The 15,768-nt window shown below is 37.7% G+C and overlaps 1 protein-coding gene across 9 annotated transcripts in view; it reads right to left on the bottom strand.

Annotated features, from left to right (window-relative positions):
• The window catches only part of CLYBL (citramalyl-CoA lyase), a 260,363-nt gene that overhangs the window by 33,162 nt on the left and 211,433 nt on the right, over nt 1-15,768 (bottom strand). For all 9 annotated transcript variants that reach the window (XR_006215108.1, XM_042979687.1, XM_042979691.1 and 6 more), the window contains exons 3-7: nt 13,172-13,360; nt 8,882-8,983; nt 7,077-7,170; nt 5,538-5,705; nt 844-968 (exon numbers count right to left, since the gene is read on the bottom strand). Coding sequence is in view for 8 of the 9 variants with exons in the window: in XM_042979687.1 (XP_042835621.1) it covers nt 844-968; nt 5,538-5,705; nt 7,077-7,170; nt 8,882-8,983; nt 13,172-13,360 (678 nt within the window). In the remaining variant the exon portion in view is untranslated. The remainder of the gene's footprint in view (nt 1-843; nt 969-5,537; nt 5,706-7,076; nt 7,171-8,881; nt 8,984-13,171; nt 13,361-15,768) is intronic.

Below are 15,768 nucleotides of genomic sequence, written 5' to 3'. Positions count from 1 at the left end.
CCTTATGTAAATAACAAGGCCGAGTTCAGATATTACCTCTAGGATAGATTTATAAATGCAACTTTCCCCCCATTCTCTTAAAAAGAGTCAAACGGTATTACTGCAAATAACCTTTAAGATAATTAACTGACAATGCTGCGAGTAGCATAAAATCTTCCTTCAGGCGACACCTAATTTAAGTGTTACTGGCACAAAGTGGAGACAGATTGCGCATCACTACTGCAATATTTACATAGCAGAAACCCACAGAGCAGGAAACGCGAGGCTCAATGATGCACTAAATTAGGAACAACCGTACTCCAGCGTTAATTTGCTCTCCATTCTATCCAAATCTCAGGTCCAGAAATTGGTACAGACACATATACAACCTCCCACTCTTAAATGACTCAACCGGAGGAGATTTTGGTACATTTTTGCCCCGAAATTAATATAAATTGGAATTTATTTCTTCTCTCCACAAGGTCCATTTGATCAAACTGTGTTTATTTCATTACAACTTGCTCTCACTTTGATCTAAAATTATTTTCCTATGAATGTTGGTTGTATCTGAGTCTGTAGAGAAAAACTAAACAGACTTCTATTTTCTCAAAGGCTTCCAATATAGTTTATGAACAGAATAAACTATAGAGAGACTTGAGGGCCAGTCTGCGAAATATTCAGAAACATGGAAGGGCCAATTTACCTGAAGTGAATTTCTCACTGGTGAATGCTGTCCCCCTGCCCCCATAACTTACCCCTCTCAATGCAATGGTTTTTGAAACAAATGAAACAACATATTTTTTATATTTTTCCCCACGGCATTTTAAACACCAGTTTCACCCAAGGTATTAAGAAAACGTTTACCTTTCCTAATTGTTGATGTTCTTTAAAGGCAGCGATCAGTTCTTCAGCCCACTTAATCTTTTCAGGGGAAGGAGAAAACTGTTCCTGAACCACGGCAATTTGGTTAGGGTGTATCACCTGCTTACCTACAAGAAGATTAATAACACCGGAAACACAAAACAACAAACAGATGTTCAAACAAAATGTTTCAACCAGGAAAGCCTCCTAATGCCTCACAGACTGTACGCAAAATAACTAATATTTTACAACTTTTTAAAAAGAAAGGAACTGCAATCTGGCAGGCTTTTCCAGAATACCACATAAGAAACCTAGAAGAATGGGAATAATTGTGTTTCCTATCCTATAGAAATACCACCTTAGCGCAGATAATCTCTAATTTTTAGTTACAGGTGGGTAGACTGGCAGCTCGCTGGCTAATCCTTTGGCAGAAACTTTAAAGGATAATAACTGCAAATTAGAGTGATTATTTTTAAAGTATAAAAAAATGATATAACTCTTTCAAATTTTACAAGTTGTCTTTTGCTTATTTTGTATCATTTATCCCACCTGCCATGATTTCTTTTAGGAGTAGTCTGTTGGTTTTCATAAAGCTTACAGAAGCAGATGTCAAATAGCGGCTTATAATAACATATAATAACATATTAAGAAAATAACATTTTCTCTCTTATAGATGAATACAGTGTGCCATTTCTAACCACCAACAGAAAACTGGATGTCAATGAAAATATTTTATTCAGTACAGTGACACAGAAGGCAAATTTGAACAGTGGTTTGGTCTCTAGATTACTCCATTTTAAAATGTTTAAGTAAAAAAGTTACAGAAAGTTTCTCTACCCAAAAACATAACCAGATTTTCCCTTTTTTTAAATAGAATGAAGACTCAATATTTCCTTCTTTTATCAATATTTAGATACCCCAGAAGAAATCTTATCTCTGTAGTGATAGCTTTAAAAAAGCTTTCTGCTTCTTTCTTAAGTTTAAGGATCTTAAGTAAAAACATTACACAAACATAAGACTCACAGGGTTCTATGAAATCATGAAGTCATTAAAAGAAACAACTTAACAATCAGGGAAGTATGCAATTGAATCAGGTCATTAATAAAATACAACATAATTTAATGATATAATAATGACAAGGTTATATTTTATTACATACATTATAAAGTTATGGACATATTTGGTTCTTTAAAAATGAATGTGCACTTAATGATAATTTGCTCTCCTAAATTTATTTGTCCATATATCAATTTGTTTTGCTTTTGAAATAGTTGTTTTAACATTTAGGCAGTACAAATTATACTCTTGATGTTTTTAAAAATGGTCAATTCCTGTTACTCTCATTATTCTATTGAATAGGAAAAAACCCAATATTTGTTAAAAAAAAATTCTTAGTGTTTCAAGGAAAAGAGTTTAAATGAATAAATGTAACAGTATCTTTTCTTACAGTAGCAGAATTAGAACCCTTTCACATTGTTATTTCATTCTTATCTGTCAGCACACTAATACAACATTAAAACCCTATACAAATAAAGCTGCTTTAAATTATTTGAGGAATTGTGCTCGCTTCAGCAGCATATATACTAAAACTGAGGAATAATTTCAGGGAACAAATAATACCAGCGATGATAAATGAGAGCTTTTTTTAATAGTAGGTATTGCAATTATATTTAAGTAATCTAATTGTTGTTACAATATTATTAATAAAGGATATCAGTTCTGGTAGTCATTTTGTACTAATTGTTAGTCCTGAATTTTATAATTTATGTACATAATTTATACTGATGTGTTAAAAGCCAGATTTCACGGGAACTTCTTGGTACAGACACTATGACTTGAGGAGAAAAACAAACTATTTAGAAATGCTCTGAAACCATGGATGGCTTGCAAGTATCCATCTTTTAGGTAATGAGGGTAATTTTCAGATATGTGTTAAGTTTCAGAAATTTATGAACATCCATGTATGAAGTTATCTTTTGTCGATTCTTACATATCCCAACAACAGGACATCAGACTTTAATGTCATGTGGGAGTGAAGCAAATATTTTATACAGAAGAGCTGTTATTGGCAAGTTACTGAGGGTGCAAAATTGGAAGACATTAAAATTTATGACCATGAAATCCTTTTTACAGTACCACTTGATATATCGTGCTTTAAATCAATACCTGTCAAGTCTTTTAGGTGACTGTATGATGGTGTCATTTTTGTCTTCTACAAAAGACTGCAAAAAAGAAGAAAACCTACCGTGCTTCATATTTATAATCTTTCTTCTCAGCATGCAGGACTGGAATACCTGTGATGACTAAGTCAGCTGTTGAAGCTTTATTCCAAGATTTATTTTTGGCTTCTTTTTATAAAAATAATTCCTAATGTTAATAGCCACTTATAGAGCCAATGCATTGATTTAAAATCAATCTGCATGGACTGTGGCCCAGTGAAATAATGACTGCAGAAAAGAAACTATAACCTACTGTTTGCTGCATGGCTAACTTTAAAAAAATACAACTCATTAAAAATAATATATAATTTTGAAAAGTACAGAAAATCCTTATGGCACAGACTGTCCCTTATCAGCGTTACAGATATCACAATACTTCCATTTGATTTGAAAACTTTCAGCCACTTGCTTCAGATAGAGTATTTCCCCTTCCTTCTGTCCCTCCTTCCTTTCTCACTGTCCTCCCTTCCTGTGCAAAGCCCAAGTTATGGCAATTAAATGACAAATAATTAGGACAAACAGATCAGAACTGGGTCTAAAATACTCAAAGAAAGCCCTTATTGTTTAAAAATACTACAAGTAATCTCATATCTTATAATCAGACTAATTACCTTTTATTGGTATGTAGAAATATAATTGGGACAACAAAGCCCTTCTTTCTAAAAATTGCAAAATGGTTATGAAGTGTAGCTCCCCACTTTACTGACTTGTTCACTTGCATATATAATGGGCACTGTACCCTCTGTGCCTCCCCATTCTCCCCCTGCTTCCATTTGTGTGTGTGTGTGATTTAATACTCCCTGTTGTTGAGAAACAATAGTGCCAAGCCCGTAAGCTCCTCACGCTGAGTTGGGCACAGTCTAGAAATTTAAATCTGATTTGAAGTAACTTGTCTTCTGCGATTGAATTAGGGACTAATTTAATTCAGTCCTGTTTCTTGGAGAAATTCTCAAACTCCTTTACAAGTTCTGGAGCAAACATTTACCCCAGAGGTAGCTGAGGACACCCAGGTTATACGGAATGATGGTGACACAGGCCAGCATCAATTCAGTGTTTTCAAAAAAAAATTTTTTTATTGAATTAGTGCCCATTTCACAGCAACATCTGGCTGCTTGGCAGCCAGTGCTACACATTTTAGACCAACAACATCGAGGTCTATTAGATAGATTTCATGGAGCGTTTCTCCAACTTTTCCATTTGGGCTATTCCTAACTGGTCATTGGAAAGAGGCAGGTGTAACACGCCACAGAGACAAGGACAACCTCAGGGCTGGGGTAGAGGGACTCTTTCTTTCTTAGTCACTATTAAATGTAGGGAGAATTCATTTATTAATAGTTCAGATGACTGGAAACTATTTCTCTAGAAGAGATCACATTCGTTTATTAAACAAATTTGGCGGTGGAATCACATTTTATTTTGACTCTTCATGTTAAAAACATAAAAACAAATGTCAGAGCTTCATTTAATTCTAATGTAACATTAACATTGTTTCTTAAGTTGTTTAATTTTATTTGGGGTTAAACCACCATCCATTAAGAGATCTTTTACATTGAAGGTCACTGTATGAAATATTTATCTCCATAATCCCTAACTGGCCGCATTTCAAAAATATTTACAAAAGGGATAGTAAGGATGTTTGTCTCTTTTCCTTCTTATCTGGGTTCATTTCAGATCATGATGGTCTTATAACTTGCAGCAGCAGAAGAAATAAGAATAAAAGAGCTTATGGTGTTTCTTATCCGCAGTTGCGTGTGTGTGTGAGTGAACACAACCGCAGACATATGTTTGTGTGTAGAATCCTACTGTGGTTTTGAAAAAAATGGATTTCTATTGCAAAAACACAATTTTCGGTTGCTCTCCAGACTCCTGGGGATCTGAGTGATCGGACATAGCAATCAAGAGATATCTGCCTGCGCTCCAGGATGGGATTGCAGGGGACCCACTGATCTGAGTGCCAGCCAATGCCCGTAGGTGTCGTCAGGTGCAGAGACACGTACTGGGAGGTGGGACAGAAGGAAGGGGCTTGAAGTGGCAGAGAATATAAAAGTAAAAAAAAAAAAAAATCAAAGAAGATATCACTGTTGTTTTTCAGAAATGAATTAACATTTTGAACGTTGGAGGAAAATTTTCTTCTACCCATCAACCCAAGTTCTTATGGCAATTCCCTCAAAAACACTTCTGTAATAGCTTCATCCCTCCCTGAGGGTCAGCAAAAACAAAATACTTAAGAGAAAAAGTGGTAACTAATGTAAAGAGAAAATAAAACGAGTGCTTTGTTTTTTGACTTGCGGAGCCAAAGGAAACCATGACCATTTATATAGCAGGTTCTTGCCCTAGATGGCTTTTTCACACGCCAGATAGAATAAGTATAAGAGACACGCGGCTGCAACAGAAACACGACTTTCTGGTTGTAGTTCTACCTTTATGGAGTGTTTGCGAATTTAGATACTGCTTCTAAGATGTCATCAAGAGTCATACCGGTAAACCCCATTGCGGCTCCTTCCCTGGACTGCCTGAGGAGCCCCTCTCCATCTCGAAAGTCGATGTACACCAGATCTATGGCCTGCAGACCGAAGGCCTTCGCTATAACAATAATCTTTTGTCGGGCATACAGAATATCTTGGGCTTCTTTACCACTTGTTGCACCTGAAATGGGATGTTGACAGCAAAGGGAGACATTAACTCTGGAAACCAAACCCAGCCATCTATTGTAGAAACTCCCTTTGTAAAGACATCTATGTCATCCTGGGAACTGCTTCCCAGCAAAACTATGATTCTAGTATAGACGAAGAAAGGGATATGTGGATGCAGAATTAAATTTCATATGTGTCTATTTCTCTTGGAAGGCATCGTTCAGTGTCATTACTTGTGTGTGGAGTAAGAAAAGGCCCCTCCTGTATCTCAGGAGATAGAATCACAAATGATGGGTCCCAAATTACTTCTGGTATATTTTTTCCTTCTTGCCATTGCTTGGAAAGTATTAATCCAAAGACAGCACCACAAAAGGTGGCCGAGTGGCTGTGCAAGGAAATAGTTAACTTCTCTCACCGAGCACAGAAATTTGCGTGCTGTGGTTGCAGTGTCCTGCCATAACTAAGGTTCTGAGCCAAATAGAGCAGCTTCAGGGTTTGGATGAAGAACTTGGGGAAACGGAAGGGCACTCATTTTGAAAGAGGCAGAAAGTGTCCGCTGAACTGTCGGAAACACAAAAGTCTCCTGGAAAGGCTGGTATTAAAATAAGTTCCTTTTCTTTCACCCTAGGAGCGGGTGTGTATGGAGTATCACTGTTTCTATTTGGACCGTGACACTGCTCAGGGAAAGCGCCAGTATTGAGGCCACTGGAACTGTGGTTCTGCAAATGCTTTGTGGCCTTGGCCTCTTTTCTAGGCATGTCCACAGTCTCTAGTTATCCCTGTACCCAGACCAGAGGCATAGTACCCAACGGATGGGGAAGATCAGTGGAAACTAGCATGCTATCTCAATAAATGTTTAATAAGAAGAGTTCTGAAATATACTTTAGGAGGAATTTAGGATCTATTTTAAATAATATTTGCATACTACATTTAGTGTAGAAAATGATTCATTAAAGCAAATGTGAAATTGCTTTAAATTTGTGTTAGAAGCCTAGACAGCCCTCATACTGATGTGAAAATAAAATATTTAAGCAATGGAGAGGTTGTTCATATATTATTATGTACAAAGTAGATGTCATATGTTCCTGAACCACATCTGAGGTTGCAACAGGCTTTTTATTATTTTATACATGAACAGAAGTAATAATGTAGTGTTCTGGAAGCAGGACAGCTCTGAGGGGCCCTAAATTATCAGAAAGTATTGCCCATTCAGCTGAACAACCATTGTCATGGTTGGTAAATATATATTGTCATGTAAATGTCCATTCATGAAGGGGCAAAGAAAAAATACATCCATCCATACACACATGCACGCACACACACATGCACGCACACACGCATGCACACATAGAGATTGAAAAAGAGAGAGAGAGAAATGTGATACCTATGCTGGCTCGAAAGTCTTCTCCTCCAAAAACAACAGCATCTAGGAAAAGACCCACTTGAGGTCCGGTCTTTAGTGCTTCTTCACACACGGTCTGTGAAGGAACAGAACAGAACCAAATCTCACAGGAAGTGAACAGTTTGGAGAGAAGCAGCATGATGTATTTAAGTGACAGAAAGATCCAACTCTTCACACAGTTTGGCTGAAAGCAAACTAGCAGCCCTAAAAATGCAGTCCAAATTCACTTCTTTTCAAAGGCATTTAATATTGTCCAAGATAAGTATGTTGTATAGATATGCTTTGCTTAATGGACTGTAGGAATATAGTTATAAATGTATTTTAATATAATATTCAAATCGTAGTTCATCTAATTTCTAGAGAAACTTTGAATTAACTCATTTTGATTGTACTATAAATTATTTCTGCTTTTCCAAAATTCATTCTTGCTTTAAGAGACTCTCAAACAATAAACATAAAACATAAGAAGAATTTTTAAATCAAATTCACTGGATTATTTGCATTAGGATCAGGATTTCTTAGTAAATGGCCTCAGGACTAAAGACATACAAAAATCTACAATTCCAGAGGGGAAAATAAAAATGCAACAAGACATCCAAGATGTATTAATTAGCAACTTCCATATTTCTATGTGAAAATAAAGATTAATAACATTTGTCATAGCTGGAACTGAATTAACAAAGGTGGAGATTCAGCATGTGGGTGGGGAAGACATGAAAATGGGGTGAGCACACTGTTGATTAATTTCAGAGGCTGTAAGTGCTCTAAGTACACTATGGCATATAACGGTACAACAGAGTTTAGAATTCAATCATTGTATGAATCTAGTTGCATCTAAGGGATATGCTTTGATTGTATCTCAGAACTGTGGGGCAGGCTGGAAGAATCTGTGGTCAGTGGTGTAAACACGCTGATCATGAGGCTGGAAGCGGCTCCCAAACATGTGCCCCCTGGCCCTCCTGCAAGGTCCAGTAGGTCTCAAAGTTTCCTCTCAGAGCGTTTACTCCCATATTATCTAAGGCAGTTCAACTATCTTTTTTCTTTGTTTTTAGGGACTTCTTCTCTCCTGCCCTCTGAAACGGGGTGCTACATTGATGTTAACAAGTCAGGTGAAATGGGAGACATATTTTGGAAAACAGTTTAAATGATCAGTGATAAAAGGGAGGAAACAAGGTAGCCATGAAATTGTTAAGGCAAATTGTTTAAGGCAGCTTAAACAATGCTGGAAAACCCCTGGCTCAGCTAATCTTCCTGAATGTGTACTGGGAAATACTTTATGTTCTAATGTGGCAAACTGAAATAATATACTACAACTTACTGGTGTATACTAACCTACAAATAGCAATCTTATATAGTAGGCATTATGGCTAACGTTGCTACAAAGAGGCCAGAAAATTTCCCAATAGAAGGCAATTGTATACAAAAGAATAATTGAAAGTTAATTCATAAGGGCAACAAAATACATTTTCATGTACATTTCAACTATAAATATAGTAATTCAAAGCATATGTTTATATATGTTTATTTAATTAAAATAAGAATATATAGACATTTCATTTAAATATTTAGGTCTGGGAAGTTTTCCCTTGCTACTTGACCAATCTCTTTGTCTTCTAAGATGCTCACAGCCTGATTTTGGATTATTATAGGCAATAAATGGTGCTCAAGGTTTACTTTGCTTTAAAAATATTTCTAGAAAAATAGTTTAAGTAGATGTCAAGAGAACAGAAGTTCTCTTTAGGTAGTAAATAAAATACTAACTTATTAGTCACATTATGTTTTCTTACCTTAAAATTGAGCAAACCCATTGCAGTTTCCACAAAAGGGATTAAATTCATAGGTTGTTCAAGTTTTCGGCCTTTTAAGTAGAATGAAAATTTGTCTGAAAACTAAAACCAAAAGTGTCATAGGTGATTAGTAGGGGAAAAAAATGTACAATCACTAAAATGTTAGTCACAAAAGTAGTATTCAAGTCTTTGGCCTAAGGAAGTAATATCCCAGCTTATTTCGTACACAAAAAAAAGAATTAAAACAGAACAAAACAAAACAAAACAAAAACAGGAGGAAAGACCAAAGGAAAAAGGTAACAAAGTTCCACCAAACTGAATAGTAAAACTTCAAGCATTCTAATTTTTTTTCCCCCCTAAAGGAGTAATTTGAGGCCTAGGAGTTAGAAGTGGAAAGAGAGATTCTGGAGTTTAAATGCTTTTCTTAAAAACATATTTGCTTAAGACCTCTAGCCTTCACGTCGTTAAATGCAAATGATAGGCCCCCAAAACAGCAAAGTGTTGCTCTACCTGCCTTTCTGTTTTTGTTTTGGACCAGGCACTGACATCAGTATAACTGTTCAGCAGCCTTCTGCGTGGCACCCACATTATTCATTATAGCACCATTATCCTTTGTTCAGAAGGTTTTTCTTCATAATTTTTTAGCTTACCTAGGAAGACCTTAAAAAGGAAGTTTAATTCTTTGAAGACCAAAGCTCGCCAATTTTTTCCATGAGACCAGTTCACAGCTAGCTCTGTGCTGCCAGTGGGGTAGCCCAAATTCCAAAATCTATCATCTGGAAACATACAAAAGCTCTTGCACAGATCTCCACCACCACCACCCCCCCCTTTCAAAAGGAAAAAAAAAAAACCCCACCACACTCTAAATTGTAAATCTATTATGTCTATCTAGATCTAATAAGATGTAGGGAGATAAAAAAAAAAAACACACACAGGTATGACAAAGATATTTTTGTAAATAAAGATGAAAACATATATATCCATTTTAAATTTAAGGAATATTCAGCCATTAATGGATATCAAAGGAAAAGGGAATTTTAATCATCTCTCCATTCAGTCTCAGTTGGGTAAATCATATCTAAGAGATTTGCATAAATATAAACCATCAAAGACTTTTCATCTTCAAAGGGGGTTTCAAGACCCTATAAGCTTTGTACTGTAATCATCGGAGGTCACCACCCTGCAGGAATAGGGCTGCTATGGCAACATAAAAAAACTAATGCTTAAGGCTTAGCATAATATTCTGACTAATAGAAAGGAAACTCATTTTAAAAGCTGGCAGCCTATTTACCAGAAGCAGGATTAGAGGTGTTATTTCCCCTTTTAGCTGCCCCCTCCTTGCTTGTGCAGCACCCCCCCCCCTCTAAAAAATCTAATCACTGGGATCTTTAAAAAGCTTTTGAGCAATTTGCAGTAACTTTACAATTAGGCTAAAATAAATCACAGCTTTCAGTAATGAAGAATTATTCCCAGTTGCTCCACGGCTCCTCCCCTCCTCAGACACCATCATCGTCACCTCCTTAGTAACTTTTCAAGGGAAGGAATAACTCAACCAAAATAGCAAGAAAGAGGGCTACAATTGAAGGAGACAAAATGGATAATATTCCGTGTAAATGAAAAGAAAACATAATTTATGTCACATTTAAGCCAGAAAATGGGTAATGAAATATTAGTGGTTCTGGGGTTATATATGCGCTGGAGGAACTTTTTTCCTCACTAAAAAAAAAAAAAGAAGAAGAAGAAACTTGCAACATTACTTGCCCCATTCTTTGTGATCACAGTTATAACTACGAAAATCATGAAGTTTAAAACTAGTTAAATACTTTATGTTTCCTGTTCTTACAAAAAAATCTCTAATGCTTTTTTGTTTTTAAGCCAATAGGGGCATTTGAACATTAAATATTCTAGCCCATTCTCCTTCTCCTCCTCCCCTTCTTTCTTAAAAAATTGCATTAAGTACTGACACAAAAGGTAACTAGTGGAGAAGTTTCAATTAATTTTTTCAAAAGGAGACGATTAAATGTTTCCGGCCTGGTAAAGTGTTCATTTCAGTGAGGTGGAGGGGAAGGGGGAGGGGGGTGGAGGAAAAGAAGGGGAAAAAATCACAAAGAGATTGGGGAGGAGATGAAGTAGCAGGGCTCAGCAATTCTTTCAATTCCAGTGCACACCCAATAGTGTGTTGGAAGAATGCACACTGTTCGGGATTTGTGGGAGAATTGTCCCGCGACAAAGGAGGCAGAGTCACGCTTGTTATAGTCCAATAAGCCGTGCCAGTCAAACAAGAACCCACACTAGCGACAAAAGACCAGCAAGAGATTCTCACACAAAAGAAAACAAGGAAGCCCATCTTTCAGTTGTGCATCAGGCTCTGGGTTTTATGCTTCACATAAATACAAACGGAGAGGAAAAAATAAACAGCCCAAAAGACTTCTGTTAACTAGAAATCCTATTTCTATCCAAGGATTTAAAACAGTGAACAGGAGCTGTAGCTGAAGGCTGGGGTGGGTCCTCGTCTCTTAAATGAAGGGTAATAATGGTGATAAACAGGCATTAACTATGAAACCAAAAGGGAACAGTGGCTTCAGATTCCGTTTCAATCCATTTAAGACATGTTCAAATGGGGTAGGAGGCCTCAGAGAGTGTAACCTACTATAACCAGTATCTCCCAGCTTCTGAGGGGTGACCTTGGAGAGACGAACTCCAGCTTAGACAGTAAATATGGGTCCTTGAACGTGGGTCTTCAAGAAGACTCCAACACGGAGCTGTCCAACAGAAACCGAATGGCAGCTACATATGTAATTCTAAATTTTCTAGTAGCTACATTAAAAGAGTAAAACGAAACAGGTGAATGTGGTTTTAATAATGTCTATTCAACCTGGGGCGCCTGGATGGCTTGGTCTGGTGTAGCGTGCAACTCTTGATCTCAGGGTTGTGAGTTCAAGCCCCATGATGGGTGTAGAGAATACTTAAAAAAAAAAAAAAAACTTTATTCTTTATTTTTATTCATTTTTTTTGTAGCCTGCTTTTCTTTTTCTTTTCAAATTTTTATTTAAATTCTAGTTAGTTAACATATAATGTAACATGGGTTTCAGGAGTAAAACAAAAAAAAATCTTAAAGAAAATAATGTTTATTACCCAATCTGACATATAGTCATTTCAACATGTGATCAATATAAAAATTATTGAGATAATTTACAGTCTTTTGGGGGGAGAGGGCTCCTAAGTCTTCAAAATTCCGTGTGTATTTCACACTTATAGCACATCTCAATTTGGACTTGCTACATTTCAAGCGCTCAGTAGCCACATGTGGCAGGTGGCTATAGCATTGGAAAGTATAGATCCAAGGCATCTACGTGCATTAGAAAAGGGAATGGTTTTCTCAGGTGTTACAACTATTCATTGTATTGCTGTATTTGCAGCCACAGCCTTAGAGATAATCCCAGATGTGGCTTTAAAATCACCACTGTCCACATGCCCTTACCAAGCTTCCAGCACTGATGAGTCACAGCCTGTCTGCCCTGGAGGGGCACAATGGACAGTTATTTTATTCAGCAGAGATCTGCAAAATCATAGCAACTCCTAAATAAAATCTAGCCTCCCCGTACTTTAACAATTAAAACAATCATAGTATAATTAGGCCCATTTCAAAGTTTTCTTAAGTAATTTGACATGCCAGGTTTTTATTGGCTGAAAAGTCTGTCGTGAAACACAAACACACCTGTCAGCAATTTAAAAAAGGACGAACTGGAGAGCTGTTCAGGAAATAATATCTGTGCTAATTAAAACCACTAGTTAAAAGCTTCCTGTTTATTCCTCTAGTTGCCCTCAGGAGTGACCTTTCCCTCTCCTCCTCTAGGGTCATTTTTTCATTCGTGGCTAATGTGCTTTCGCTGTGTATGAAGACTTCAAATGAACCTGGGTAACAGCCATTTATTTCCCTGCTCTTTCAGGTGGAGGTTAGGGCCTGGCAGGGTGTGAGGTGTGATCCAATTCTCAGGCAAAAGCTAGTTTCCAAAGACTGAGGAGGCTGTCCTGTCCAAGCCGCAAATCTGAGCAGGGTGCAGAAGCATCATCCCAAGAGCGGAGTTGTTCCTCTGAACACGCTGGGTAAAGCCAGGCTCCCCTTGTGTGAAGGCAATAGTCTCTTGCACTCCCCTCTTTTCCTCAGCTCCCTTTTTCTCTGTTCCGTGTACGTGTTTTCAAAATCTGCAGCACCCAAATCCTTCCTTTCTGCTACTCCTTCATAGCTGCTCCTGAGTCTTTAATTAAAGCAAAGCATTAGCTACTCACCCACTGGATTTCTTCAGGACCTTCGACCTTTGGCAGCATCAGGCTAGAAGGAAGGACCCGGGATTGCAGGAGGATCTCCAGGTCTTCTTCGGCCAGACCGCTGGACACCGAGTTGACCCTCACACACTTTTCAGTTGGGCCCAGATCAAAGTCTTCAAGAGTTTTTACTATTCTCGATCGAGCTTCATTCTGTAAGTGTCGATAAAATGTATCTCTTAAGTTTATTTATCACTGAGAGGAAACACAGTCCTACTGACCGTAAGTCTGCTATATGGATTCAGAGTCTGAGCACCATGATTGTATCTACACATTTCCTGTCTAGCACATAAATGGTATTGGAAGCAAGTTGTCCGATCTGACAGACAAGTGATTGATTTCCAGACTTCATTCAAGATGACTATAACAGAGATGACAGCCACTGTAATGCATACTGGTGCACTTCTTTTTTCTTTTTTAAAGATTTATTTATTTTTGAGAGAGTGCAAGCGGGAAAGGGGCAGAGAGGGGTGTGGGGACAAAAGATCCAAAGCAGGCTCTGCACTGACAGCAGCAAGCTTGACACAGGGCTTCAACCCATGAGCTGTGAGATCATGACCTGAGCTGAAGTTGGACGCTTAACTGACTAGCCACCCAAGCACTCTTGGTGCACTTCTAAATAATACTGTCCTCTTTCTCATTAGCATTTCTTCCCAACTTGAAAGGTGAAATAATTAATACATAACATTTATTGAGCATTTACTAAGCTCTAGGCATGGTTCAGTTTTCTACCTGCATTTTCTCGTTTAATAAATATAAGGAACTACATAACATTTGGATAATTGTAGTCTCATCTGTTGGCATAGTCACATTAGGGAAAAAATAAGGATTTGTTTTCCTCTTTCCATATGCATCATGTTTTTAACTCAAAATTTTTTTGCAACTGAGTTGAATTTTGACATTCAATTAAGAAGGCACTTATAGGAAAATGACATTCCACAGTACAAAAAAGCTCCAACTTATTCAGATGTAAGGCAATAATATCACCAAGAAATCCCCTCATGAAGTGGAAGACAAATACATTTTTTTCTGAGTTGACAGTCTATACTCCATAGTTAGGAAAAGCTGAAAGGTTGAAGCCTGTTTCAGTGTATGAATTGTCCTTAGAAAAACTGTATGAAACCAAACATGTTATTTATTGCCTCTGAGTTCGGGTGTTGAAGGTGGGGAAGGGGGTGGGGAGAGAAAGGAGCACATTGAGGGCTGGGGGTTGGAGTTAAGAGAAAGAAAGCACTTGGGGTCATTACTTCCTGCCAATTTCAGTTTCAAAAACAAATTCCTCCAACTTGCCAACAGCCCTCAACAAATTCTCATTGTCAGAATGAACACTTATCAAAAGTAGTTTCATTTGGGAAGGGTTTTTATGATACTAATAAAACTTTAAAGCTTCTCACTGCTGATGAATGTTGTTAAAAAAAAAAAGTCTTAACAATATACAGCCATTTGAACAGCAATACTTATCTGGGAAAATAGCAAACCAAAGTGGAGACAAAAAAAAAAAAAAAAAAGAATTATTAGAGCCAATATTGGGTCTAAGTCTAATCAACAAGACAAGCCAGGACAGTAGATTTAAAGCAGACGGATGTAGGTCTACGACCGAGTAAGAGGAGGGAAGGCTTCCAAATGTGGTCTGAGTTAAACAGTGTGAGGAAACAGTGGCTTAGAGTTGTCAGGTCAGTTGGAAACAGAGTACGGAGACCAGTTTAGGACAGCTCTGTGGAGCCCTGATTTACAGAGCCCTGACTGCTGATAATTAGGCCAAGCTTAGACAAAAGCAAGAGAGCTCACACTAGCTAAAGTGAGGGATGATGGAGCCAACAGTGGCCTGGTTCCACGTCATGCCTTTGGCTGTTCCACAGCTATAAAACTCATCCACTTGCCCCCCCATGCCTTGTTCCATTCATTAAATAGGAAGTCCTGTTCATTAAACAGGAAAATGCTGCAGGTGAAGAGCGGAAGTGAGCTCAGCATCATGGTTCTAAGGACATCTTGAGCTGTCGGGAGAAATGCCTTCAGCTCTTTGGCAGTGTGTGTGTGTTTAGATCCATGGCCTCAGAGAACCTAAAATGCGTTATGCTCCATGTAGCCTGAACAGCTACAAACTCAGGATTGCTGCAGCTTGTAAATATTTCAATTTCCAGGGTTTCTTTCAATAGCAGGTTGGGCTTCTAAAGGGCCTACTGGGACCGAGTGAATGGAAAATGGAAGGGAACTAACTAGATCATTTAGCCTGAAATGCATTTAAAAATGTGAGTTACTTGAATCATCATCCACACTCTCTACTTTAATCTGCATGTGTGCTCAAGGTGACGGAAGCCTGGCAACATCAACTTCCTAAACTGTTCATGTAGGTGTCAAATAAAATCTGACCTCTAAGCTGTTTTGTTGTTTCATTTGGATTAGAAGGAGACTGTTTGTTCAAAGCTCGTGTGCTAAACCTGTTCGTGATTTTTATCTAAAGTCAGATTGCCATGGTTTCAGCACATTCTGGTTTACTTAGTAAAATTCAACCCTTGTGAAATTGGCTGCAAATGAAATACCTAATTCCAATTTTAGGCATA

Source organism: Panthera tigris, chromosome A1 (assembly GCF_018350195.1).
Source record: "Panthera tigris isolate Pti1 chromosome A1, P.tigris_Pti1_mat1.1, whole genome shotgun sequence".
In the NCBI taxonomy this organism is placed as follows: Eukaryota; Metazoa; Chordata; class Mammalia; order Carnivora; family Felidae; genus Panthera; species Panthera tigris.
This window is presented reverse-complemented; position numbering and strand designations above follow the sequence as displayed.